Source organism: Pan troglodytes, chromosome 3 (genome assembly GCF_028858775.2).
Source record: "Pan troglodytes isolate AG18354 chromosome 3, NHGRI_mPanTro3-v2.0_pri, whole genome shotgun sequence".
Taxonomy (NCBI): domain Eukaryota; kingdom Metazoa; phylum Chordata; class Mammalia; order Primates; family Hominidae; genus Pan; species Pan troglodytes.
Window position 1 is genome coordinate 174548879 of NC_072401.2, and position 25723 is coordinate 174574601.

The window sequence follows — 25723 nt, forward strand, 5'->3', positions numbered from 1 at the left end:
GGAGCCCACCACAGCTCAAGGAGGCCTGCCTGCCTCTGGAGGCTCCACCTCTGGGGGCAGGGCACAGACAAACAAAAAGACAGCAGTAACCTCTGCAGACTTAAATGTCCCTGTCTGACAGCTTTGAAGAGAGCAGTGGTTCTCCCAGCACACAGCTGGAGATCTGAGAACGGGCAGACTGCCTCCTCAAGTGGGTCCCTGACCCCTGACCCCCGAGCAGCCTAACTGGGAGGCACCCCCCAGCAGGGGCTCACTGACACCTCACACGGCAGGGTATTCCAACAGACCTGCAGCTGAGGGTCCTGTCTGTTAGAAGGAAAACTAACAAACAGAAAGGACATCCACACCGAAAACCCATCTGTACATCACCATCATCAAAGACCAAAAGTAGATAAAACCACAAAGATGGGGAAAAAACAGAACAGAAAAACTGGAAACACTAAAACGCAGAGCGCCTCTCCTCCTCCAAAGGAACGCAGTTCCTCACCAGCAACGGAACAAAGCTGGATGGAGAATGATTTTGACGAGCTGAGAGAAGAAGGCTTCAGACGATCAAATTACTCTGAGCTACGTGAGGATATTCAAACCAAAGGCAAAGAAGTTGAAAACTTTGAAAAAAATTTAGACGAATGTATAACTAGAATAACCAATACAGAGAAGTGCTTAAAGGAGCTGATGGAGCTGAAAACCAAGGCTTGAGAACTACGTGAAGAATGCAGAAGCCTCAGGAGCCGATGCGATCAACTGGAAGAAAGGGTATCAGCAATGGAAGACGAAATGAATGAAATGAAGCGAGAAGGGAAGTTTAGAGAAAAAAGAATAAAAAGAAATGAGCAAAGCCTCCAAGAAATATGGGACTATGTGAAAAGACCAAATCTACGTCTGATTAGTGTACCTGAAAGTGATGCGGAGAATGGAACCAAGTTGGAAAACACTCTGCAGGATATTATCCAGGAGAACTTCCCCAATCTAGCAAGGCAGGCCAACATTCAGATTCAGGAAATACAGAGAACACCACAAAGATACTCCTCGAGAAGAGCAACTCCAAGACACATAATTGTCAGATTCACCAAAGTTGAAATGAAGGAAAAAATGTTAAGGGCAGCCAGAGAGAAAGATCGGGTTACCCTCAAAGGGAAGCCCATCAGACTAACAGCGGATCTCTCGGCAGAAACCCTACAAGCCAGAAGAGAGTGGGGGCCAATATTCAACATTCTTAAAGAAAAGAATTTTCAACCCAGAATTTCATATCCAGCCAAACTAAGCTTCATAAGTGAAGGAGAAATAAAATACTTTACAGACAAGCAAATGCTGAGAGATTTTGTCACCACCAGGCCTGCCCTAAAAGAGCTCCTGAAGGAAGCGCTAAACATGGAAAGGAACAACCGGTACCAGCCGCTGCAAAATCATGCCAAAATGTAAAGACCATCAAGACTAGGAAGAAACTGCATCATCTAATGAGCAAAATCACCAGCTAACATCATAATGACAGGATCAAATTCACACATAACAATATTAACTTTAAATGTAAATGGACTAAATTCTCCAATTAAAAGACACAGACTGGCAAGTTGGATAAAGAGTCAAGACCCATCAGTGTGCTGTATTCAGGAAACCCATCTCACATGCAGAGACACACATAGACTCAAAATAAAAGGATGGAGGAAGATCTACCAAGCAAATGGAAAACAAAAAAAGGCAGGGGTTGCAATCCTAGTCTCTGATAAAACAGACTTTAAACCAACAAAGATCAAAAGAGACAAAGAAGGCCATTACATAATGGTAAAGGGATCAATTCAACAAGAGGAGCTAACTATCCTAAATATATATGCACCCAATACAGGAGCAACCAGATTCATAAAGCAAGTCCTGAGTGACCTACAAAGAGACTTAGACTCCCACACATTAATAATGGGAGACTTTAACACCCCACTGTCAACATTAGACAGATCAACAAGACAGAAAGTCAACAAGGATACCCAGGAATTGAACTCAGCTCTGCACCAAGCAGACCTAATAGACATCTACAGAACTCTCCACCCCAAATCAACAGAATATACATTTTTTTCAGCACCACACCACACCTATTCCAAAATTGACCACATACTTGGAAGTAAAGCTCTCCTCAGCAAATGTAAAAGAACAGAAATTATAACAAACTATCTCTCAGACCACAGTGCAATCAAACTAGTACTCAGGATTAAGAATCTCACTCAAAGCCGCTCAACTACATGGAAACTGAACAACCTGCTCCTGAATGACTACTGGGTACATAACGAAATGAAGGCAGAGATAAAGATGTTCTTTGAAACCAATGAGAACAAAGACACAACATACCAGAATCTCTGGGATGCATTCAAAGCAGTGTGTAGAGGGAAATTTATAGCACTAAATGCCCACAAGAGAAAGCAGGAAAGATCCAAAATTGACACCCTAACATCACAATTAAAAGAACTAGAAAAGCAAGAGCAAACACATTCAAAAGCTAGCAGAAGGCAAGAAATAACTAAAATCCGAGCAGAACTGAAGGAAATAGAGACACAAAAAACCCTTCAAAAAATCAATGAATCCAGGAGCTGGTTTTTTGAAAGGATCAACAAAATTGATAGACCGCTAGCAAGACTAATAAAGAAAAAAAGAGAGAAGAATCAAATAGACACAATAAAAAATGATAAAGGGGATATCACCACCGATCCCACAGAAATACAAACTACCATCAGAGAATACTACAAACACCTCTACGCAAATAAACTAGAAAATCTAGAAGAAATGGGTACATTCCTCGACACATACACTCTCCCAAGACTAAACCAGGAAGAAGTTGAATCTCTGAATAGACCAATAACCGGAGCTGAAATTGTGGCAATAATCAATAGTTTACCAACCAAAAAGAGTCCAGGACCAGATGGATTCACAGCCGAATTCTACCAGAGGTACAAGGAGGAACTGGTACCATTCCTTCTGAAAATATTCCAATCAATAGAAAAAGAGGGAATCCTCCCTAACTCATTTTATGAGGCCAGCATCATTCTGATACCAAAGCCAGGCAGAGACACAACAAAAAAAGAGAATTTTAGACCAATATCCTTGATGAACATTGATGCAAAAATCCTCAATAAAATACTGGCAAACCGAATCCAGCAGCACATCAAAAAGCTTATCCACCATGATCAAGTGGGCTTCATCCCTGGGATGCAAGGCTGGTTCAATATACGCAAATCAATAAATGTAATCCAGCACATAAACAGAGCCAAAGACAAAAACCACATGATTATCTCAATAGATGCAGAAAAAGCCTTTGACAAAATTCAACAACCCTTCATGCTAAAAACTCTCAATAAATTAGGTATTGATGGGACGTATTTCAAAATAATAAGAGCTATCTATGACAAACCCACAGTCAATATCATACTGAATGGGCAAAAACTGGAAGCATTCCCTTTGAAAACTGGCACAAGACAGGGATGCCCTCTCTCACCGCTCCTATTCAACATAGTGTTGGAAGTTCTGGCCAGGGCAATTAGGCAGGAGAAGGAAATAAAGGGTATTCAATTAGGAAAAGAGGAAGTCAAATTGTCCCTGTTTGCAGACGACATGATTGTTTATCTAGAAAACCCCATCGTGTCAGCCCAAAATCTCCTTAAGCTGATAAGCAACTTCAGCAAAGTCTCAGGATACAAAATCAATGTACAAAAATCACAAGCATTCCTATACACCAACAACAGACAAACAGAGAGCCAAATCATGAGTGAACTCCCATTCACAATTGCTTCAAAGAGAATAAAATACCTAGGAATCCAACTTACAAGGGATGTGAAGGACCTCTTCAAGGAGAACTACAAACCACTGCTCAACGAAATAAAAGAGGATACAAACAAATGGAAGAACATTCCATGCTCATGGGTAGGAAGAATCAATATCGTGAAAATGGCCATACTGCCCAAGGTAATTTACAGATTCAATGCCATCCCCATCAAGCTACCAATGACTTTCTTCACAGAATTGGAAAAAACTACTTTAAAGTTCATATGGAACCAAAAAAGAGCCCGCATCGCCAAGTCAATCCTAAGCCAAAAGAACAAAGCTGGAGGCATCACACTACCTGACTTCAAACTATACTACAAGGCTACAGTAACCAAAACAGCATGGTACTGGTACCAAAACAGAGATATAGATCAATGGAACAGAGCAGAGCCCTCAGAAATAACGCCACATATCTACAACTATCTGATCTTTGACAAACCTGAGAAAAACAAGCAATGGGGAAAGGATTCCCTATTTAATAAATGGTGCTGGGAAAACTGGCTAGCCATATGTAGAAAGCTGAAACTGGATCCCTTCCTTACACCTTATACAAAAATCAATTCAAGATGGATTAAAGATTTAAACGTTAGACCTAAAACCATAAAAACCCTAGAAGAAAACCTAGGCATTACCATTCAGGACATAGGCGTGGGCAAGGACTTCATGTCCAAAACACCAAAAGCAATGGCAACAAAAGCCAAAATTGACAAATGGGATCTAATTAAACTAAAGAGCTTCTGCACAGCAAAAGAAACTACCATCAGAGTGAACAGGCAACCTACTACATGGGAGAAAATTTTCGCAACCTACTCATCTGACAAAGGGCTGATATCCAGAATCTACAATGAACTCAAACAAATTTACAAGAAAAAAACAAACAACCCCATCAAAAAGTGGGCGAGGGACATGAACAGACACTTCTCAAAAGAAGACATTTATGCAGCCAAAAAACACATGAAAAAATGCTCATCATCACTGGCCATCAGAGAAATGCAAATCAAAACCACTATGAGATATCATCTCACACCAGTTAGAATGGCAATCATTAAAAAGTCAGGAAACAACAGGTGCTGGAGAGGATGTGGAGAAATAGGAACACTTTTACACTGTTGGTGGGACTGTAAACTAGTTCAACCATTGTGGAAGTCAGTGTGGCGATTCCTCAGGGATCTAGAACTAGAAATACCATTTGACCCAGCCATCCCATTACTGGGTATATACCCAAATGACTATAAATCATGCTGCTATAAAGACACATGCACACGTATGTTTATTGTGGCATTATTCACAATAGCAAAGACTTGGAACCAACCCAAATGTCCAACAATGATAGACTGGATTAAGAAAATGTGGCACATATACACCATGGAATACTATGCAGCCGTAAAAAATGATGAGTTCATGTCCTTTGTAGGGACATGGATGAAACTGGAAACCATCATTCTCAGTAAACTATCGCAAGAACAAAAAACCAAACACCGCATATTCTCACTCATAGGTGGGAATTGAACAATGAGATCACATGGACACAGGAAGGGGTATATCACACTCTGGGGACTGTGGTGGGGAGGGGGGAGGGGGGAGGGATAGCATTGGGAGATATACCTAATGCTAGATGATGAGTTAGTGGGTGCAGCACACCAGCATGGCACATGTATACATATGTAACTAACCTGCACAATGTGCACATGTACCCCAAATCTTTAAATATAATAAAAAAAAGAAAAAAGAAAAAAAGAAAAAAAAATCTTCAGTAAGAATATGTTGCTTCATGATCATATTAATTTTAAAAGGCATCTCATGGATAACAGGTTTGTATTAGTAGCAAAGTTCGAAGCCTGATTTGTGATATTGTGAGCAATATTCATAAAGTACATTAATATGTTAAAAGTTACATGGACACAGAGCCACATTAAAACACACCTGCAATGTGTTAACATTTTCAGGGAAACAAAAATAGCAAGAATATTTTGCAAGAAAACAAACAATGTGAAGATAAACAAGTGGAAGATTGTAGGCAATAGAACCTATGGCTAAAGTTTCAAGTAATTAATATTATATTTTAAGCGAAAGACTGGTAGAACATGCTCAAAATAATAAACTACTCTTTTTCATTTCCTCTAATGAAAAATCAATGTGACACATTAAAATCTTTTGTCTTTAATGTATGAGGGAAACTGTCATCCTTGTTAACTTCAGTACAACACTGCACAATAGTTAACTCCTCTTTTGGTGGTGGAGTATGAATTTCAATCCACAAACTCAGTTGTGCGTAATACATCACAATTTAAATTTTCCTTAGGGCCACTTATTTCCAACAGAATACAGAAATGGTGTTCATAATATAATTTCATCTATATAAAATGGTGTTCAAAATAAAATATTATTTAAATCTTTTTAAAAGTTAATTGGCCAATTAAACAAAAATAATAATAATACAATGTGGGATTTAAAACATGTGTAAAAGTAAAATGTATGATAACAAAGACATAGGCTGGGGGAAGAGAAATAGAGCCATACTCTCAAAAGTTTTTTATAGTATATGTGAAGTGACATAATATCACTGGAACATAAATTGTGATAAAAGAAAGGTATATGCCATAAACCATTATGATAACAAAGAAACCACTTAAAATGAAGAAACAAGTAGTTTTGTTATGTCAAAAAGGATAATAAATGAAATTATGAAAAATATTCAGTTAATCAAAAAGAAGACAAAAAAGGGGGAAAGGAAACAACAGGTGAGACAAATAGAAGAGAAAGAGGAAGATGATAGATTTCAACCTAAACACATGAATAATCATATTGAAAGTAAGTGATCTAAATAATCCAGTTGACATGCAAGATGCAAGTATATGTTACCTATAAGAAAACTATTTTAAGCGTAAAGACACAAATAGTTTAAAAGTAAAAAGATAGAAAAAGTTATAAATACTAGTATTTAGATAACACAAATCCAAATAAAGCTGGAGTGACTATAGTAATATCAAGACAAAATAGATGACAGAGTGAAGAATATTATTAGGGATAATAAAAGTCATTTCATAGCAATAATAAAGTTAATTCATCAAGAACAACAACAACAACAAAAAAGCCTGAACATTTATGCATCTATTAAGAGAGCTACAGAAACATGTTGCAAAAAACTGACAGAATAGCAGGAAGAAATAAACAAATCCAGAATTATAGTCATAGATTTCAATACCCCTCTTTCAGTAATTGATACATCAAGGAGACATAAAATCAATAAGCATACAGGAGATTTGAATAACACTATCAACCAACTTGACCTAATAAATATTTATAGAACACTGTGCCCAACAGGAATGGAATACACATCCTTTTCAAATACACATGGAACATTTACCAAGCTAGACCATATTCTAAGCCATTAAAATGTCACAATAAATTTAAAAGAATTCAAGTCATACAAAGTGTATTCTCTGACCACAATGGAATTAAATTGGAAATTAATAACCGAAGGATCTCCAAAAAATTCCCCAAATATTTGGAAACTAAGTTATATACTTCTATATAACATATAGGTCAAAAAATAAAAGAGAAATTAAAAAATATTTTGAACTGAATGAAAATAAGAACATGATGTATTCTTATATTTGTAGTAGTCTGCTAAAGCAATAGGTAGAAAGAGATTTATAGTACTAAACACCTGTATTAGAAAAAAGTCACAAATCAGTTATCTCAGTTTCCACCTTAAATAACCAGGAAAGAAGAGCAAATTAAAGCCAAAGTAAGCAGAAGAATTAAAATAATAAAGAGTAAAGAGAAATCAATGAAATATAAAACAGTAAAACAATAAAGAAAAACAATGAAACCAAAAGTTAGTTCTTTCAACAGATTAATAAAATTGATAAGCCTCTAGCCAGACTTACTAGGAAAAAAGAGAAATGATACAAACACTTTAACATTATTAATAATTATGGAAATGCAAAATAAAACCAAAAGAAGATACCACTACACACCTATTATCATGACTAAACTTCAAAAGACTGACCATAACAAGTGTTGGTGAGGACATGAAGTAAATGGAACTCAACACTGCTTCCAGGAATAGAAAATGGTACAGCCACTTTGGAAAACAGTTTGGCAGTTTATTGAAAGATTAGACATACCTACTATATGATCTAGTTATTCCACTTCTAGGAATATTCCCAGGAGAAATAAAAGCACACATCCACACAAAGATTAGTACACAAAGTTTATGGCAGTTTCATTTGTAATAGCCCCAAACTGCGAACAACCCAAACGTCCATCAACAGGTGAATGGATAATCAATTGCAGTAAATTCATGCAAATAGAATACTACTCTGCAATTTAAAAATAATGAACCATTGATACACACTATAGCATGGATGAATCTCAAAATAGTTATATTGAATGGAAGAAGACAGACCCCCCAAAAAATGTATACTGTATAATTCTATGTATATATAGTTGTAGAAAATGCAAACTAATCTACAGTGACAGAAAGCAGATCAGTCATTGCCTGTTGGAAGGAAATGAGAAGAGATTACAAAGAGACATGAGGAAACTTTGACAAATAATGGATAGGTCCATTTTCAGTGACGGCTGCATGGAGATAAACACAAGTCAAAACCTATCAAACTGTACACTTAAAATATGTGCAATCAATTGTATGTCAATTACTCAACAATTAAGCTGTTTTAAAACTCACGGGCAAATATGAGTAAATACATAAACACAGTAAATAAAAAGTTTATTTCTTAACGGTCATTCACACCAATCAAGACAGGAGATAACTAATTTATTTAGGTCTTTGTAGGAACATCAATAAAGGTACAGAAGATCCATTTGAATTTATGTTATTATATGTCTAAAATAACCTAAGATACACTGCATGGGTTTTGTATAAACTCGTTAAGAAAACAAGATTATTGTGTTTCTGACAATTTGTAATAAAAACTCAATTTAGAATTTTTCTTGCCCAATATCTCTAACACTGTATCTATGGTGGTTCTAGTTTTGAGATTCATTGTGCACAGTGTAAGTTTTGGTGCCCTTTGTCTCATGTTTTACACAATTAAATGAGAATATGTTTGTATGACTTGGGACCTTTCTATTTGCAGTTCAGATTAAATAAGACTGAGAATTTCTGACTACTTATAACCAACACTTGCAGAAGTAATGCTTACAATTGGTAAAGTGTTCTTTGGGGAACTGCACTCGATAAATGTTACAATCCTAGTTTGTTGCAGCTTCAGTTGTAATTCCACTCTGAAATTCAGTGGGTGAAAAATGGGAAAAGATCAGGCTGCTAGAGAGAGGGATAAAGTAAGGCACATATGATTCTAGGATTTTTATTACAAACAAAAAATTACATGAGAGAGTGTCTTTATATTATTTTCTGAATTCTGCCCACTTTCCTGGAGAAAAACCTAAATCCCTCTCCCAGTCTTGTAATCTCTTCATCTGCATAAAGCCTACACCTTCAAAACAATTCCTAGACTGAAGTAATTAAATCAAGTACCATCTTAGCATGCAAACTCTTTGAAATATATAATACACTTAGACAGATTCAGGTTTATGTTCCCCAAGTGCTTCATAAAGCATTACCAAGACTAAGTTCTCAGTTGTTCAATAAATTGGATTGGTGTCTACTACGGTTATGCATATCTTTTTGCGTATATCAACATTTGAAATGTTGTACTGTTATTTATAAATATCCTTTGTTTCAAAAAAAAATTTCAAAACTGTCACTTCAGTTATGTGTTTTTATCAGTTTGCTTGATCTGCATAAGGGTGTTCTCTGTTTCATATCCATTTGTATATAGTTATCTCTTTTTGCCTCTGAACATTGAAACAGAAACAGTGTTGTGGTGAAGAGCCCTAGCGCAGCCTCACCACACTAGCCTCAGCCTTGGGCAACATTCCACCTCTTCTGCATGATTCCTCAAACCGTGTGCATAGGGAGGTTGTTCACAGGGTTGTTGTGAGAATCGATCAAGGTAATTAGGTATAGATTTTTATCCTTTAGACCAGCACATAGTGAGCAGTCCAAAAAAAATAAATAAATAAACAAGAGCACCTTTGAACTGCAAAAATATTTAGGGCAGGGCCTACCAAGTGGTTATAATTATCTTATTGCATGACTGAAATGCATCCTAGCAGGAGTGGAATACTTGAAAATTATTATTTAATCAAAATTAATATTTCTTAGGCAGAGAAGGCCTAAAAAGAATAGTATAAAATGAAAAGACTTAGTTTAAATTTCAACTTTGGCACATTAAACAACTAATTCTGGTTTCTTCTTTTATTCTAACCTGCCGATCTGTAGTTTGTAAATTGGACATGACCTGTTCATAGTAGATGCTTGGTGAATGCGTACCGAGAGATTACTCAAAGATATTGTCTACAAAAGCATTTTCAATACTTTTATATGTCTGATAGTATAAGATGCCTTTAGTTTCAGGAAAAACCATAAAATTGAGTGATATTTCTCACTTTATGGGTCATTATTACTCATGTAGTAATATTTCTCACTAGTTATAAACAAGTGGAGCAAATGTGACTCTGCAGGGCAATTGTTGCATTAAAACCTGAACTGCAAATATTTAATGCTCACAAGAATTTTTCTCCCTCCCCATCCATGTCCACTTCAGTGAGAGACCCAATGAGAACCCTATATCCACTTATAGAAAACCAGTGCTGAAAAGTTCCACACAGCTGACCACTAAAACATATCTTGAATTTTACTTTTTTCCCAAGGAAAATGCCATTGTCTGTAATGTTCATAGTCCTTTAAAGATTGTTTTGTTCATTTCACAGGTCTCCTGTTATGGCTGGAGGTCTCTTTGCTGTGAATCGGAAATGGTTTTGGGAATTGGGTGGCTATGATCCAGGTTTAGAAATCTGGGGAGGAGAACAGTATGAAATCTCTTTTAAGGTAAGCCCCAAGACCCTCTTCACACTATGTCTGCATAATTTTGACAATTCTGATAGAATATCAGCATGTTGCTTTCTGACCTATGTTCTGGGATGACTTAATGGTAATAGATGTGTCACCTTCCCAAGTGAGCTCTTGTAGTTTCTTTCTTTTTTGGTTTTTGTTTTTATTTTTTCTTGATATATAATCATTATACATATTTGTGGGGTACCTGTGAAATTTTGAAACATGTATACAATGCATAATGATCAAATCAGGGTAACTGGGATATCCATCACTTCAAACATTCATCTTTTCTTTGTGTTGGAAACATTACAATTCTTCTCCTCTAGCTATCTTGAAATATACAATAAATTATTGTGAACTATAATCTCCCTACTTGTATAAGGCCATTTTTGCATTGCTATAAAGAAATATCTGAGACTGGGTAATTTACAAAGAAAAGAAGTTTAATTGGCTCACAGTTCTGCAGGCTGCACCAGAAGTGTGGTGCTGGCATCTGCTTCTGGTAAGGGCCTCAGGAAGCTTTTAATCATTGTGGAAGGCAACAGGGAGCCAGCATGTCACATGGTGAAAGCAAAAGCAAGAGACGCAGGGGTGAGCTGCCACACACTTTTAAACAACCAGATCTCACGAGAACTCACTCACCCGCAAGGGGATGGCGCTAAGCCTAATTCATGAGGAATCTATTCCCCATGATCCAAACACCTCCCACCAGGCCTCACCTCCAACACTGGGGGCCACATTTTGACATAAGATTTGGAGGTGACAAACAACCAAATTATATCACTACAGTACTATCAAATACTAGAACTTATTTCTTCCATTTAACTGTATTTTTGTACTCATTAACCAACTTCTTTTTTTGCCGCCTCCCCACCCCCACTCCCTTCTATTCCCAGCCTCTGGTAACCACCAATCTACCTTCTACCTCCATTAAACCAACTTGTTTAGCTCCCCATATGAGCTAGGACTTGGGATGTTTTTCTATGCCTGATTTATTTCACTTAAAATAATGACCTTCAGTTCCATCTATGTTCCTGCAAATGATAGTATTTCATTCCTTTTTATGACTGCATAATATTCCATTGTGTATATATACTACATTTTCTTTATCCATTCATCCAGTGATGGACACTTAGGTAACTATTGAGACCACTGTCACAAAAAAATGGGAATGCAGATATCACTTCTACATACTGAGTCCTTTTCTTTTGAAAATATACCCAACATTAGGATTACTAGATTATATGGTAGTTATATTTTAGTATTTTGAGGACCCTCCATACTCTTTCCCCTAATTGCTACATTATTTTGCATTTCCACCAACAGTGTAGGAGCATTCCCCTTTCTCTGCATCCTTGCCAGGATTTTTTTATTTTTTGTCTTTGAGACAATAGCCAGTTTAACTTGGGTAAGATATAACCTCAGTGTGGTTTTGATTTGCATTTCTCTGATAACTAAAGATGTTGAACATTTTTCATATACCTGTTGGCCATTTGTATGTCTTCTTTTGAGAAATGGCTATTCATGTATTATGCTCATTTTTAAATTGAATTATTTGAGGGATTTTACTGTTGAGTGGTTTGAGTTCATTATATATTCTGGTTATTATTTCTTTGTCAGATGGATAGTTTGCAAACATTTTCTCCCATCCTACAGGTTGTCTCTTCACTTTGTTGATTGTTTCCTTGTTCTACAGAAACTTTCTAGCTTGATGTAAATTTGTCTGTTTTTGCTTTTGTTGCATGTGCTTTTGAGATCTTAGCCAAAAAATACCTGTGCCCAGACCAATGTCCTGTAGTGTTTCCCCAGCATTTTCTTCTAGTAGTTTCATAGTTTTGGGTCATATAGCTAAGTCTTTAATCTATTTTCAGTTGATTTTTGTACATGATGAAAGACAAAGATCTAATTTCATTTTTCTTCACATGGATATCTCATTTTCCCAGCATCATTTATTGAAGAAACTGTCCTTTTCCCCACTGTATGTTCTTGATGCCTTTTTGTCAAGAATGAGTTGGCTGTAAGTGCAAGGATTTACTTCTGGGTTCTCTATTTTGTTCCATTGGTGTATGCATCTGTTTTTATGCCAGTACCATGCTATTTTGATTACAATAGCTTTGTGGTATAATTTGAAATCAAGTAATGGGATGACTCCAGCTTTGTTCTTTTTGTTCAGGACTGCTTTAGCTGTTTAGGGCCTTTTCTTGTTCCCTACAAATTTTTGGATATTTTTTCTGTTTCTGTGAAGAATGTCATTGGTAATTTGATATGGATTACATTAATTATTTAGATCATTTCTGGTAGTGTAGAGATTTTAACAGTATTAGTTCTTCCAATCAAAGACCATGGTATATCTTTCCATCTTTTCTGTGTCTTCAGTTTATTTCATCATTGATTTGTACAGGTTATTTCACTTCTTTAGTTAAATTTATTCTTAGGTATTTTTAAGCTATTATAAATGGGATTGTTTTCTTGATTGCTTTTCAGATTAATTTCTGTTAGTGTATAGCAACTTTATTGAATTAATTTATCAGTTCCAAGAACTTTTGGTGGAGTCTTAAGGTTTTTCTAAAAATAAGATCATGTCATCTGCAAAGATAATTTGACTTCTTCCATTACAATTTTGATGCCCTTTGTTTCTTTTTCTTCCCTAAGCACTCAGGCTAGGACTTCCAGAACTAGGTTGAATAAAAGTGATGAAAGTGAGCATCCTTGTCTTCTTCTAAATCTTAGTGGAAAGGCTTTCAATTTTCCCCCTTTCAGTGTGATCTTACATGTGGGTTTGTAATATATGGCTGTTATCATATTGAGATATTTTCTTTCTATATCCAATTTGTTAAGAGTTTTTATCATGAAGGAATGTTAAATTTTACCAATACTTTTTCAGCATATATCAAAATGATCCTATGCTTTTTGTCCTTGATTCTCTTGTTGTGATATATCACATTTATTGATTTGTATACGTTGAACCATCTTTGCATCTTTGGGATGAAGCCCACTTGATTATGGTGAATGTTCTTTTTAATGTCTTATTGAATTATGTTTTGTCGAGGGTTTTTACATCTATGTTTATGAGGAATGTTGGCCTATAGATTTTTTGTGTGTGTACTTGTCTAGTTTAGCTATCAGGATAATACTGGCATTATAGAATGAGTTTGGAAGAATTCCCTCCTCTTCGATTTTTTGAAATAGTTTCAGTAGAATTGGTATTAGTTCTTCCTTAAAAGTTTGGTAGAAATCAGTAATTAATCCATCAAGTGTCGGGCTTTTCTTTGATGGGAGACTATTACTGCTTTGATTTCATTATTCCTTATTGATCTCTTCAGGTTTTATTTTTCTTCATGGTTCAATCTTCATAGGTTGTGTATTTACAAGAATTTATCCACTTCTTCTAGGTTTCCAATATTTTGGTGTACAGTTGTTCATAATGGTCTCTAACAATCCTTTGTATTTCTGAGGTCTCAGTTGTTGTGTCTCCTTTTACATTTCTGATTTTATTTATTTGAGTCTTCTCTCTTCCATTCTTAGTCTGGCTAAAGAGTTGTTACATTTGTTTATCTGTTTAAAAAATTGGCTGGACGTGGTGGCTCACAACTGTAATCCCAGCACTTTGGGAGGCCAAGGCTGGCGGATCACAAGGTCAGGAGTTCGAGACCAGCCTGACGAACATGGTGAAACCCTGTCTCTACTAAACATACAAAATTAGTTGGGCGTGGTGGCGCATGCCTGTAATCCCAGCTACTGGGGAGGCTGAGACAGGAGAATTGCTTGAACCTGGGAGGCGGAAGTTGCAATGAGCCGAGATTGCACCATTGCACTCCAGCCTGGGCAACAAGAGCAAAAAACTCCATCTCAAAAAAAAAATCAATTTTACAGTTCATTGATCTTTTGTATTATTTTATTAGTCTCTATTTTTAAGTTCAACTTTTATTTTAGATTCAGGGGTACACGTGCATGATTGTTACAAGCAAATATTGTGTGCTGCTGCAGTTTGGGTTATAACTGAATGCATCACCCACATAGCATGGTACACAACAGGTAGTTCGTTAGCCATTGACCCCCTACTCCCTACCCCCTCTTGTAGTGATCAGTGACTTTTGTTCTCATATTTATGTCCATGTGTACTCAATGCTTATCCTCCTCTTATAAGTGAAAACATGTGGTATTTGATTTTCTGTTACTGCATTAATATGCTTAGGATAATGGCCTCTAGCTGCATCCATGTTGCTGCAAAGGAAATGATTTTGTTCACTTTTTATGGCAGTGAAGTATTCCATGGTGTATATGTACCACATTATCATAATTCAGTCCACCATTGATGGGCACATAGGTTGATTCCATGTCTTTGTTATCATGAATAGTGCTGCAATGAACATATGAGTGCATGTGTCTTTTTGGTAAAATGGTTTATTTTCCTTTGGACATATACCCAGTAATGAGATTGCTAGGTTCTATTTTTAGAACCAGCAACCAACCCCAGCATGGTAGTTCTATTTTTATTTCTTTGAGGAGTCTCCAAACTGTTTTCCCCAGTGGCTGAACTAATTTACATTCCCACCAACAGTGTATAAGTGTTTTTTTTCTCTGCAGCCCTGCCAACATATTATATTTTAACCTTTTATTTATTTATTTATTTATTTATTTTTGAGATCAAGTCTCACTCTGTTGCCCAGGCTGGAGTGCTGTGGTGCAATCTCAGCTCACTGCAATCTCCACCTCCTAGGTTCAAGTAATTACCCTGCCTCAGCCTCCCATGTAGCTGGGACTACAGGCACCTGCCACCATGCCTGGCTAATTTTTGTATTTTTTGTAGAGACAGGGTTTCCCCATGTTTGCCAGGCTAGTCTTGAACTCCTGACCACAGGTGATCTGCCTGCCTCGGCCTCCCAAAGTGCTAGGATTGTAGGCATGAGCCACTGCACCCGGCCTCTATTTTTACTTTTTAATAATAGCAATTCTGACCGGTGTGAGATGGTATCTCATTGTAGTTTTGATTTGCATTTATCTTACAATTGGTGATGTTGAGCATGTATCAATATGTTTCTTGGCCACTTGTATGTCTTCTTTTGGGATGAGTCCTTTGCCCACATTTTAGTAGGGTTGTTTTTCACTTGATTCATTTAGGTTCCTTATGGATTCGAGATATTAGACCTTTGTCACATACATAGTTTGCAAATATTTTCTCCCATTCTGTGGGTTGTTTGTGTACTCTGTTGATAGTTTCTTTTGCTGTGAAGAAGCTCTTAAGTTTAATAGGCCCCACTTGTCAATGTTTGGTTTTGTTGCAATTGCTTTTGAGATCTTAGTCATAAATTCTTTGCCAAGGCCAGTGTCCAGAAAAGCATTTCCTAGATTTTCTTCCATAATTTTTATAGTTTAAGGTCTTACATTTAAGTCTTTAATCTATCTTGAGTTAACTTTTGTATATGGTGAGAAGTAGGAGTCCAGTTTCATTCTTCTGCATATAGATATCCAGTTATCCCAGCACTATTTATTGAATAGGAAGTCCTTTTCCCATTGCTTATTTTTGTCAAGTGGATATCCAGTTATCCCAGTGCTATTTATTGAATATGGAGTTCTCTTCTCATTGCTTATTTTTGTCAACTTTGTAGAAGATCAGTTCATTGTAGGCGTGCTACCTTATTTCTGGGTTCTCCAGTCTGTTCCCACGCTCTATGTGTCTGTTTTCGTACCAGTACCCTCCTGTTTTGATTACTGTAGTCTTGTAGTACAGTTTGAATTTAGGTAATGTGGTACCTCCGGCTCTGTTCTTTTTGCTTAGGATTGCCTTGGCTATTTGGGCTCTTTTGTTGCTTCCATATGAATTTGAGAATAGTTTTTTTCTAATTCTGTGAAAAACGACATTGGTAATTTGACAGAAATAGCGTTGAATCTATAGATAGTTTTGGATAGTATGACTATTATAACAATATCTATTCTTCCAATCCATGAGCATGGAAATTTTTTTTTCATTTTTATGTCATCTATGATTTCTTTCATCAGTGTTTTGTAGTTCTTCTTGTAGAGATTTTTTACATCCTTGGTTAGTGTGGTCCTACATTTGCTTTTGTGTGTGTGGCTATCCTAAGTGAGATTGCATTATTGATTCAACTCTCAGCTTGAATGTTATCGGTGTATAAAAATACTACTAAATTTTGTACATTGATTTTGTATACTGAAACTTTACTGAAGTCATTTATCAGGTCTGTAAACCATTTGGCAGAGTCTGCGGGGTTTTCTAGGCATAGAATCATATCATTAGTGAAGAGCGATAATTTAACTTCTTTTCCTATTTGGATGATTTATATTTCTTTCTTTTGCCCAAATGCTCTAAGTAGGACTACCAGTACTATGTCGAATAGGAGTGGTGAGGATGGGCATCCTTGTTTTGTTCCAGTTCTTAATGAAAATGCTTCCAGCTTTTGTCCATTCAGTATGATGTTGGCTATGGGTTTATCACAGATGTCTTTTATTATTTTGATATATATTTTTAATGCCTAGTTTGTTGAGGGTTTTTATCATGAAAGGATAATGGGATTTATCAAAAGCATTTTCTACATCTATTAAGATGATTATATGGGCTTTGTTTTTAATTCTGTTTATGTGGTGAATCATGTTTATTGATTTGCATATGTTGAACCAGCCTTACATCCGAGGAATGAAGACTTCTTGATCATGGTGAATTAGCATTTTGATGTACTGCTGAATTTGGTTTGCTTTTATTTTATTGAGGGTTTTTGTGTCTATGTTCATCAGAGTGACTAGCCTGTAGTTTTCTTTTTTCATTGTGTCTTTGTCAGATTTTGACATCAGCGTGATACTAGTTTCATGGAATGAGTTAGAGAGGAGTCCCTCCTTGTTGATTTTTTGGAATAATTTTAGTAGAATTGGTACCAGCTCTTCGTTGTATGGTTGATAAAATTTGGCTGTGAATCCATCTGGTCCAGGCTTTTTTTGTTTGCTGGTTTTTCATTACTGATTAAATATCAGAACTCGATATTGGTCTATTCAGTATCTCAATTTCTTCCTGACTCAAACTTGGGAGTCTGTGTACTTCCAGGAATTTATCCATGTCCTCTAGATTTTCTAGCTTGTATGCACAGAGGTGTTCATAACAGTCTCTAAGGTCTTTTTTATGTCTGTGGAATCCATTGTAATGCCTTCTTTGACATTTCTGATTATGCTTACTTGGATCTTCTCTCTTTTTTTCTTTATTAATCTTGCTAGCGGTCTATTGATCTTGTTTATCCTTTCAAAGAAACAACTTTTTATTTTGTTGATCCTTTGTATTGATTTTTGAGTCTCAATTTCATTTAATTCTGCTCTGATTTCATTATTTATTTTTTTCTGCTAATTTTGGTGTTGGAGTGTTTTTGTTTTTCTAATTTCTCTAAGTGTAATGTTAGATTGTTAATTTAATGAAGGTATTCAGAGCTATAAGCTTTCTTTTTAATACTGCTTGTGCTGCATCCCAGAGATTTTGATATGTTCTGTTTCTGTTTCCATTTACTCCAAAGTCATTCAGGAGCAAGTTGTTTAGGTTCCATGTAATTTTGTGGTTTTGAGGGATACTCTTAGTGTTGATTTTTACTTTTATTCCACTGTAGTCTGAGAATATGCTTTGCATGAATTTGATTTTTTTGAATTTATTGAGACTTGCTTTATGGCTAGGCATATGGTTGAGGTTAGTGTATGTTCCGTGTGCCAAGGAGAGGGATGTATATTCTGTGGCTGTTAAGTGGGGTATTCTGTAGATGTCTACTTTGTCCAATTGGTCAAGTGTTGGATTTAAGTCCAGAATTTCTTTGTTAGTTTTCTGCCTCAATGACCTGTCTAACACTGCCCATGGGGTTTTGAATAGTCCCTATTATTGTATGGCTGTCTGAGTCTTTTCATGAATCTAGAAGTACCTGTTTTATGATCTGGGTGCTTCAATGTTTGGTGCATATAGATTTATAATAATTAAGTCTTGTTGTTGAATTCAACCATTTGTCGTTATGTAATGACCTTCTTTGCCTGTTTTTACTGTTTTTGGTTTAAAATCTGTTTTATCTGAAGAATAGTGACCTCTGCTCTTTTTTGTTTACCATTTGCATAACAGATCTTTCTCCATTCCTTTCCTTTGAGCCTATGGGTGTCATTACATGGGAGATTGGTCTCTTGAAGACAGCAGAAGGTTGGGCCTTTTTTTTTTAATCCAACTTGCCACTCTGTGCCTTTTAAGTGAGGCATTTAGACCAATATGCGAGGTTTTGATTCTGTCATGGTGTCAATGGCTGGTTGTTTCATGGTCTCAATTGTGTAGTTGTTTTATAGGGTCTATGGACTACATACTTGCATATGTTTTTGTGGTATCTGGTATCGATTTTTCATTTCCTTGTTTAGAGCTCCCTTTAACATCTTTTGTAAGGCAGGTCTAGTAGTAGCAAATTACCTCTCTTGAAAAGATTTTATTTCTCCTTCACTTTTGAAGCTTAGCTTGGGGGATATAAAATTCTTGGTTGGAATTTTTTTATTTAAGAATGCTAAAAATATGCCTCCAATCTCTGACTTATAATGTTTCTGCTGTTAGCCTGATGGGGTTCCCCTCATAAGTGACATAACCCTTTAGCTGCCTTTAAGATTTATTTATTTGCATTGACCTCGTAAAGTCTGATGACTATATGTCCCGGGGATGGTCATCTTGTATAGTATCTTGCAGGAGTTCTTTGAGTTTCTCAAATTTACATTTCAACCTCTCTAGCAAGACTGGAAATTTTTTATAGATTATATTCTCAAATATGTCTTCCAAATTGCCTATTCTTTCTTCTTCTCTCTCGGGAATACCAAGGAGTCATAGGCTTTGTCTCTTTACGTAATCCCATATTTATTGTTGGTTTTGTTCATATTTTCAATTCTTTTTTATTTTTGTCTGACTGGGTCTTTGAGCCTTTACATTCTTTCCTCAGCTTAGTCTAGTCTTTTGTTAAGACTTCCAACAGTATTTGAAATTTTCATAGTGAATTTTTCAATTCCGGAAGTTCAGTTTGGTTCTTTCTTAATATGGCCATGTCATTGTTCAAGTCTTAAATTGTTTTTCTGGCTTCCGTGCATTGGCTTTCAATTTTCTCTTGAATTTCATTGAGCTTGCTTGCCATCCAAATTCTGGATTTTATTATTGAGCTTCCTTGCCATCCAGACCCTGAATTCTATGTCTGTTATTTCAGACATTTCAATGTGGTTAGGATCCATTGCTGGGGAGCTAGTGCAATCCTTTGGATGAAAAGAAATGCTCTGAGTTTTTGAATTGCCAGAGCCCTTCTCATATGAGGAGGCTGGCAATTCTTTTTCCTTTTTAAATTGCTCTACTATGGATGAGGCCTTTTGTTTTTATATATTCCTTTTCCCTTGAGGGTTTGACTGTGGTGTATGTTGTGTATAGTTGATTGTCTTCATTTCTGAGTGCTTTCAAAGGGCCAGGGCTCTGTATGGGCTACTGACTTGTGGATAGTTTCCTGCTTTGGGTTTCACAGGTGTTGGGTGTTGAAGAAATTTTTTCTTTAGTGGTGTAATTCAGGATGCGAACCAGTAGACGGCGCTTAAGAGTAAGGACCGGCAGATAGGCTCTTAGCCAAGCTCCTCTTGGAGCTTACTGTTGTCGGCTTTGTTCATATTTTTAATTCTTTTTTTTTTTTTTTTTTTTAACTGCTGCATATGCACTTACACCTTTTTTTGTTGTTGTTACTGACTGCTGCATATGCCATATGCCCTTACTCTTAAGTGGTCTGGAGATGGGAGATGGGGGGCAAGAGATGACTCCCTCACCAACTCCATTCCTAGGTCTTGGTAGAGCCCTTTTCAATTATTGGTGTTGCCTCCATGATTTCTTAGTCTCAAGCGAAACGCCGGCAAACTGCTTTCCCTCCTCCCTCAGGGGCAGCCCAAGGCAAGGTTTACATCACCAGGAAATCCACAATTATTTAGGGACCTACTGGTCCTCTGAGCTTGGCAGAGTCAGAACAGGTTGTGGTGTGTATCTGCAGGTGGTCTGGTGATGCAGTGGGTCAAGGGCAGAGGATGCCCAGGCAGGACAGTAATACCATACATGTGGCACCCACGGCCTGCTGTTCTTAGCCCAGCAGATGGCTGTGGGGCCAACCCAGCTCACACTTGCCCAACCCAGTAAGTCTTTCTGCAGCGTCTGCCCCAGGAGTGGGCCTGACCAGCTAGGCTTGTCCCAAACCTTCTGTGCCAAGATTGCTGGGCAGTTCCAGGTGTTCCACGCTGTAGGGATCCCTGAGGAAGAAGGTGCTACTGGCTAATAGGCCACACCCTTCCCAAAACAGTCTTGTTGAGAGAGGGACACCCAGCTCCCATGCCAGCACACAAACCTGTGTATCACTCTTCTAAGCGTTCTGGGAGTGGGGGGGTCTTCCCCTTCTCAAACTCAAGCCAAAGATCTCAGCTCCAAACCCCTGGACAGTGTGCTCGAATCCTGGGAGTTTTGGGACCACACCTACAGTTTTGTCTGCTGACCCCTCAGGGTCCAGTGCTGACTGTGCAGAAGGAGCCAAACTACTCCCAGGCAACCAGCAAAACACTCAGGCAGGACAATGAAAGCTGTGCTGTAGGCACCTTCCTGAGGGAGTGACCAGGCAGGCAGTCTTGGGAAGATCTGGTGGACAAGGGGGCACAAAGATCAGATGCACCCCAGTCCCACGGAAGAAATAGCCAAGCCCTGCTCTCTCCCAGCCTGGCAGAAAGCAGGAGCTGTTGTCACTCAGAACAAGATGGAGAGCGTGGGGGGAAGGGTACCTATGGTCACATTTTGTTGCAGCTGCAGTGTGCATGGCAAAACCTTCTGGGATCCATGCAGGTTTGAGCTCTTCCTCTGCCTTATCTCCAGGCAGTTCCCTCTGCCAATTCAAATGTCTCTGGAGGTCATAGGATCTCATGTATCTAGGATCCCAGATGTCCACAGTGGGAGTGTGGAGTCCCGAAGCTCCTTCACTCGCCCCTTCCTTAGGACCTAGTCAGGTTTGGGAGCTGGTCCTCAGCATTCACCAACTCCAGGCAAGCTTCCCAGCTTCTTCCCTCTTCAAATATGGTGTATATGTCACCTATCAACTTTCAGTATTTTCTTTCAGAAGATCTGTTCAAAGTGTGATGGTTTACTCAATATTTTGGTTCCTCTCAGTGGGAGAGGTGTCTCAGCTATGTCTAATTAACCATCTTAGTTCAATCACTGTTTTATTGTCTCAGTTTCACATATTTATGTTCTGATCTTTATTATTTCTTTTATTTTGCTAATTTTGGGGATTGGTTTGTTCTTGCTTTTCTTGAGGTGTATCACTAGGTTGTTTATTTGAAGTATTTGAAGTTTGTCTATTTTTTATGTAGGTATTTATTGCTATATAAACTTCCCTCTTAGTACTGCTTTTGCTGTATCCATATATTCTGGTGTGTTGTGTTTCCAATTTTGTTTCAAGAAATACTTCAATTTCCTTCTTAACTTCTTCATTGACCCATTGGTCATTCAGGGCATATTGTTTCCATGTACTGGTACAGTTTACAAAGTTTTGCTTTTTATTGATTCTGGCTTTATTCTATTTTGGTCAGACATGATTTCAACATTTTTTAATTTGTTGAGACTTGTTTTGTGGCCTAACATATAGTTTATTCTGGAGAATATTACATGTGCTGATGAAAATAATCTGTATTGCATATTAATTGGATGAAATGTTCTGTAAATGTCTGTTAGGTCCATTTGTTCTAGTGTATAGTTCAATTATGATGTCTCTTTGATAATTTTCTGCCTAAATGATCTGCCCATTGCTGACAATGGGGTGTTGAAGTATTCTACTATTATTGTATTGCATTCTATCTGTCCCTTTAGATCTGTTAATACTTGCTTTATATGTCTGGGTGTTTTGGTATTGGTATTGGGTGCACATGTATTTATAATTGTTATATCCTCTTGCTGAATTGTTCTCTTTATCATTATATAATGATCTTGTTTTGCCTTTTTTACAGTTTTTTTTTTTTTTTACTTAAAGTCTCTTTTGTGTGACATCAGTATAGCTACTCTAGCTCTCTTTTTATTTCTATTTGCGTGAGTGGAATAAATTTTTTTCATCCCATCACCTTCAGTATATGGGTATCTTTATAGATAAAGTGAGTTTCTTATAGGCAGCATATAGTTAGGTCTTGTTTGTTTAATTCATTCAGTCACTGTGTCTTTTAATTGGAGAATTTAATAAATTTACATTCAATGCTATTATGGATAAGTAAGAATTTACTACTATCATTTTGTTACTTGTTTTCTAGTTGCTTTGTAGCTCTTCTTCCATTTTTCCTGTCTGTCTTTGTGGTTAAGTGGTTTGCTCTGATAGTATTTTTCATTTGTTGCTTTTTACTTTAGTGTATATATTATACACTTCTCATTTTTAGTGTTTTTGTTTTTGTTATATATATATAGATATATATATATATATATTTTTTTTTTTTTTTTTTTTTTTTTGCTTTCAGCACTCTGAATATATGGTTCCACTCCCTGCAGGCCTGTAAGGTTTCTGCTAAGAAGCCTGCTGTCAGGCATATTAGAACTCCCTTAAATGTTATTTGCTTATTTTCTCTCATCGCTTTCAGAAATTTTCTTTGCCTTTTACCTTTGTGAGTTTGATTATAATATGTTTTAGGGTATTCTTGTTTGGGTTGAATAAAATTGGAGACTTTTCACTTTCTTCTGCCTGGGTATTTATATCTTTCTCAAGGTTTGGAAAGCTCTTTGTTATTAGTTCTTTAAACAAACTTTATGTTCATTTGTCCATGTCAGTTCCCTCTTTAACTCCAATAAACTGAATATTTGCCCTTTTGATGTTGTCCCATAGATCCCATAAGCTTTCTTCGTTTCTTTTTATTCTTTTTCTTTTTTCTCTTCTGTCTGTATATTTTCAAATAGTCTATCTTCAAGCTCACTGTTTCTTTTGTTTGATCAGTTCTGCTATTGATGTTTTCTATTGCATTTTTCATTTCATTCATTATATTTTTCAGCCCCAGGATTTCTCTGTGATTTTTATTATTATTTCAATCTCTCTGTTAAATTTCTCTGATAAATTTTTGGATTAACTGTCTGTGTTTCCTTTAGGTTCGTTGACTTCCTCAAGACAGCTATTTTGAATTCTTTATCTGAGAGGTCACACATCTCCCTCATTTTAGGGTTGACCTCTAGTACCTTACTTTGTTTGTTTGGTCATGCCATATATCCCTTCATCTTCTTGATGCTTGTGGATGTGGAACAATGTCTACACATTGAGGGATTAGGTATTTATTTTAGTCTTCTTTGCCCAGTCTTTTTTGTGCCTGTTCTTTTTCCAAGGGCTTTTCAGAGATTCTAAGCAGACTGACTATTATGTTTCCTGAGTCCAGCTATAATCACTGCAGCCATTTCAGCAGTAAATAACCCCCTAAGCCCAGGCATTCTACAAGTCTTCAAAGGACTCTCAGGTTGATGTGGTTTTTCAGTCCAGACAGACCTGGGGAATGCCCAAAGAAGATACTTGTGTGGAAACTCTGTACAGGGCTGTATGGAAACTCTGGACAGGGGTTCAAGCCTAGAAGACTGTCCCAGTGGCCCAGACAAGCATGTCTCCCAGCAGATCCCTGCGCAGGCAAGATGGATCCTCAGTTGTAACAAGGAGAACTTGGATTGAGACTGGGATCCCTCAGGATCTGCTATGGGAAGGAAAATTGAGTCACATTGGCTCAAACTGCACATGTTTCCTAGCAGGTCCCTCCACAGATAGGATAGTTCCCTGACTGTAGCAGGAGGGGTCAAAGCTGATACTAGGCCCTCTTGCAATTTGGCGTCAAATAGAGACTGGAAACCCCAGTCTCAGCTCAGAGGGTGCATGTAACACAGCAAGTTACTGCACAGATAGGACAGTTTCCTGATTGCTGCAGGAGAGCTGGGAGCTGATACTGGGCCTCCTAGAGATCTGCTGTGGGACAGTGGCTAGCATGCCTGTCAAAATGGCTCAGATGGGCCCACCTCTCCCAGCAGGTCCCTGCACAGATGAGATCATTCCCCAACTGCAGCAAGAGGGACTGGAGCTGAGAATAGGCCTTCTTGGGAATCTTCTGTGTGACAGAGGCTAGAACCATCTCCTTGGTTCAGAAAGGCAAACATCTCCCAGCAGGTCTCAGCACATACAGGATAGTTCCCCAACTACAGTGGGAGGGGTGAAAGCTGAGACTGACCCCTCTCGGGGAGCTGCTATGGGTAGAGGCTGGAAAGCCTGGTCTCATTGGCTAAGAGGGACGTGTGTCTTTCAGCAAATCTCTGCACAGACAGGATAGTCCTCTGATTGCAACAGGAGGGTTTAGAGCTGGGAGTAGGCCCCCTAGAGACCTGCTGTGGGACAGAGACTGGAGAGTCTATTAGGCAGGCTCAGACTCTCAGGCTGCAAGATATGGGCAATTCGCCCTCTGGGCCCTTGTGAGAGCCGCTCTGAGCTAGGACCTCAGCTGAGAGAGGCTGGAGCAACACCATAGCAATTTTTGGGTTCACTGCCTAAACTGATGTCAGTGGGCAGATGAGCCTTTCGCCCAATAAGCTAATGTGCAAGGGTCCTTCCAAACCCCTTGGCAGATGGTTTTTTATTGTAGGCTCAAAGAAAAATGGGGCTATAACCAAGTTCCTTGGGGGACAGGTCTGTTTCCATGCTTGAACTTGGAAGCAAGCTTGATGGGACAAAACACGTACATTGGTGTTGGTCCACACTCTCAAAACAAACCTCCTAGGTCTTGGGCTCCATTGAGGTTTCACAGACTCCTACCTGAATGTTGAGGCTTCTTCAGAGAGACTTTTGACTGTGGATGGGTGCAGAATATTTGTTTTTGTAGGGGGATGTGAGCAGGTTGCCTTCTATTTTGCCATTTTGGTGATGTTGCTCCTCCCAAGTAAGTTTTTGAATGAGAGAAACTACTTCCTTCTAATCTTTCATTGAGATG

At 37.6% G+C, this 25723-nt stretch overlaps 1 protein-coding gene across 4 annotated transcripts in view; it reads left to right on the plus strand.

The window, feature by feature from the left end:
* Nucleotides 1-25723, plus strand: part of GALNTL6 (polypeptide N-acetylgalactosaminyltransferase like 6) — a 1233774-nt gene that overhangs the window by 1062183 nt on the left and 145868 nt on the right. For all 4 annotated transcript variants that reach the window (XM_001155128.8, XM_009448577.5, XM_016952513.4 and 1 more), the window contains one exon: nucleotides 10612-10729. In XM_001155128.8, coding sequence (XP_001155128.1) covers nucleotides 10612-10729 — 118 coding nt within the window. The remainder of the gene's footprint in view (nucleotides 1-10611; nucleotides 10730-25723) is intronic.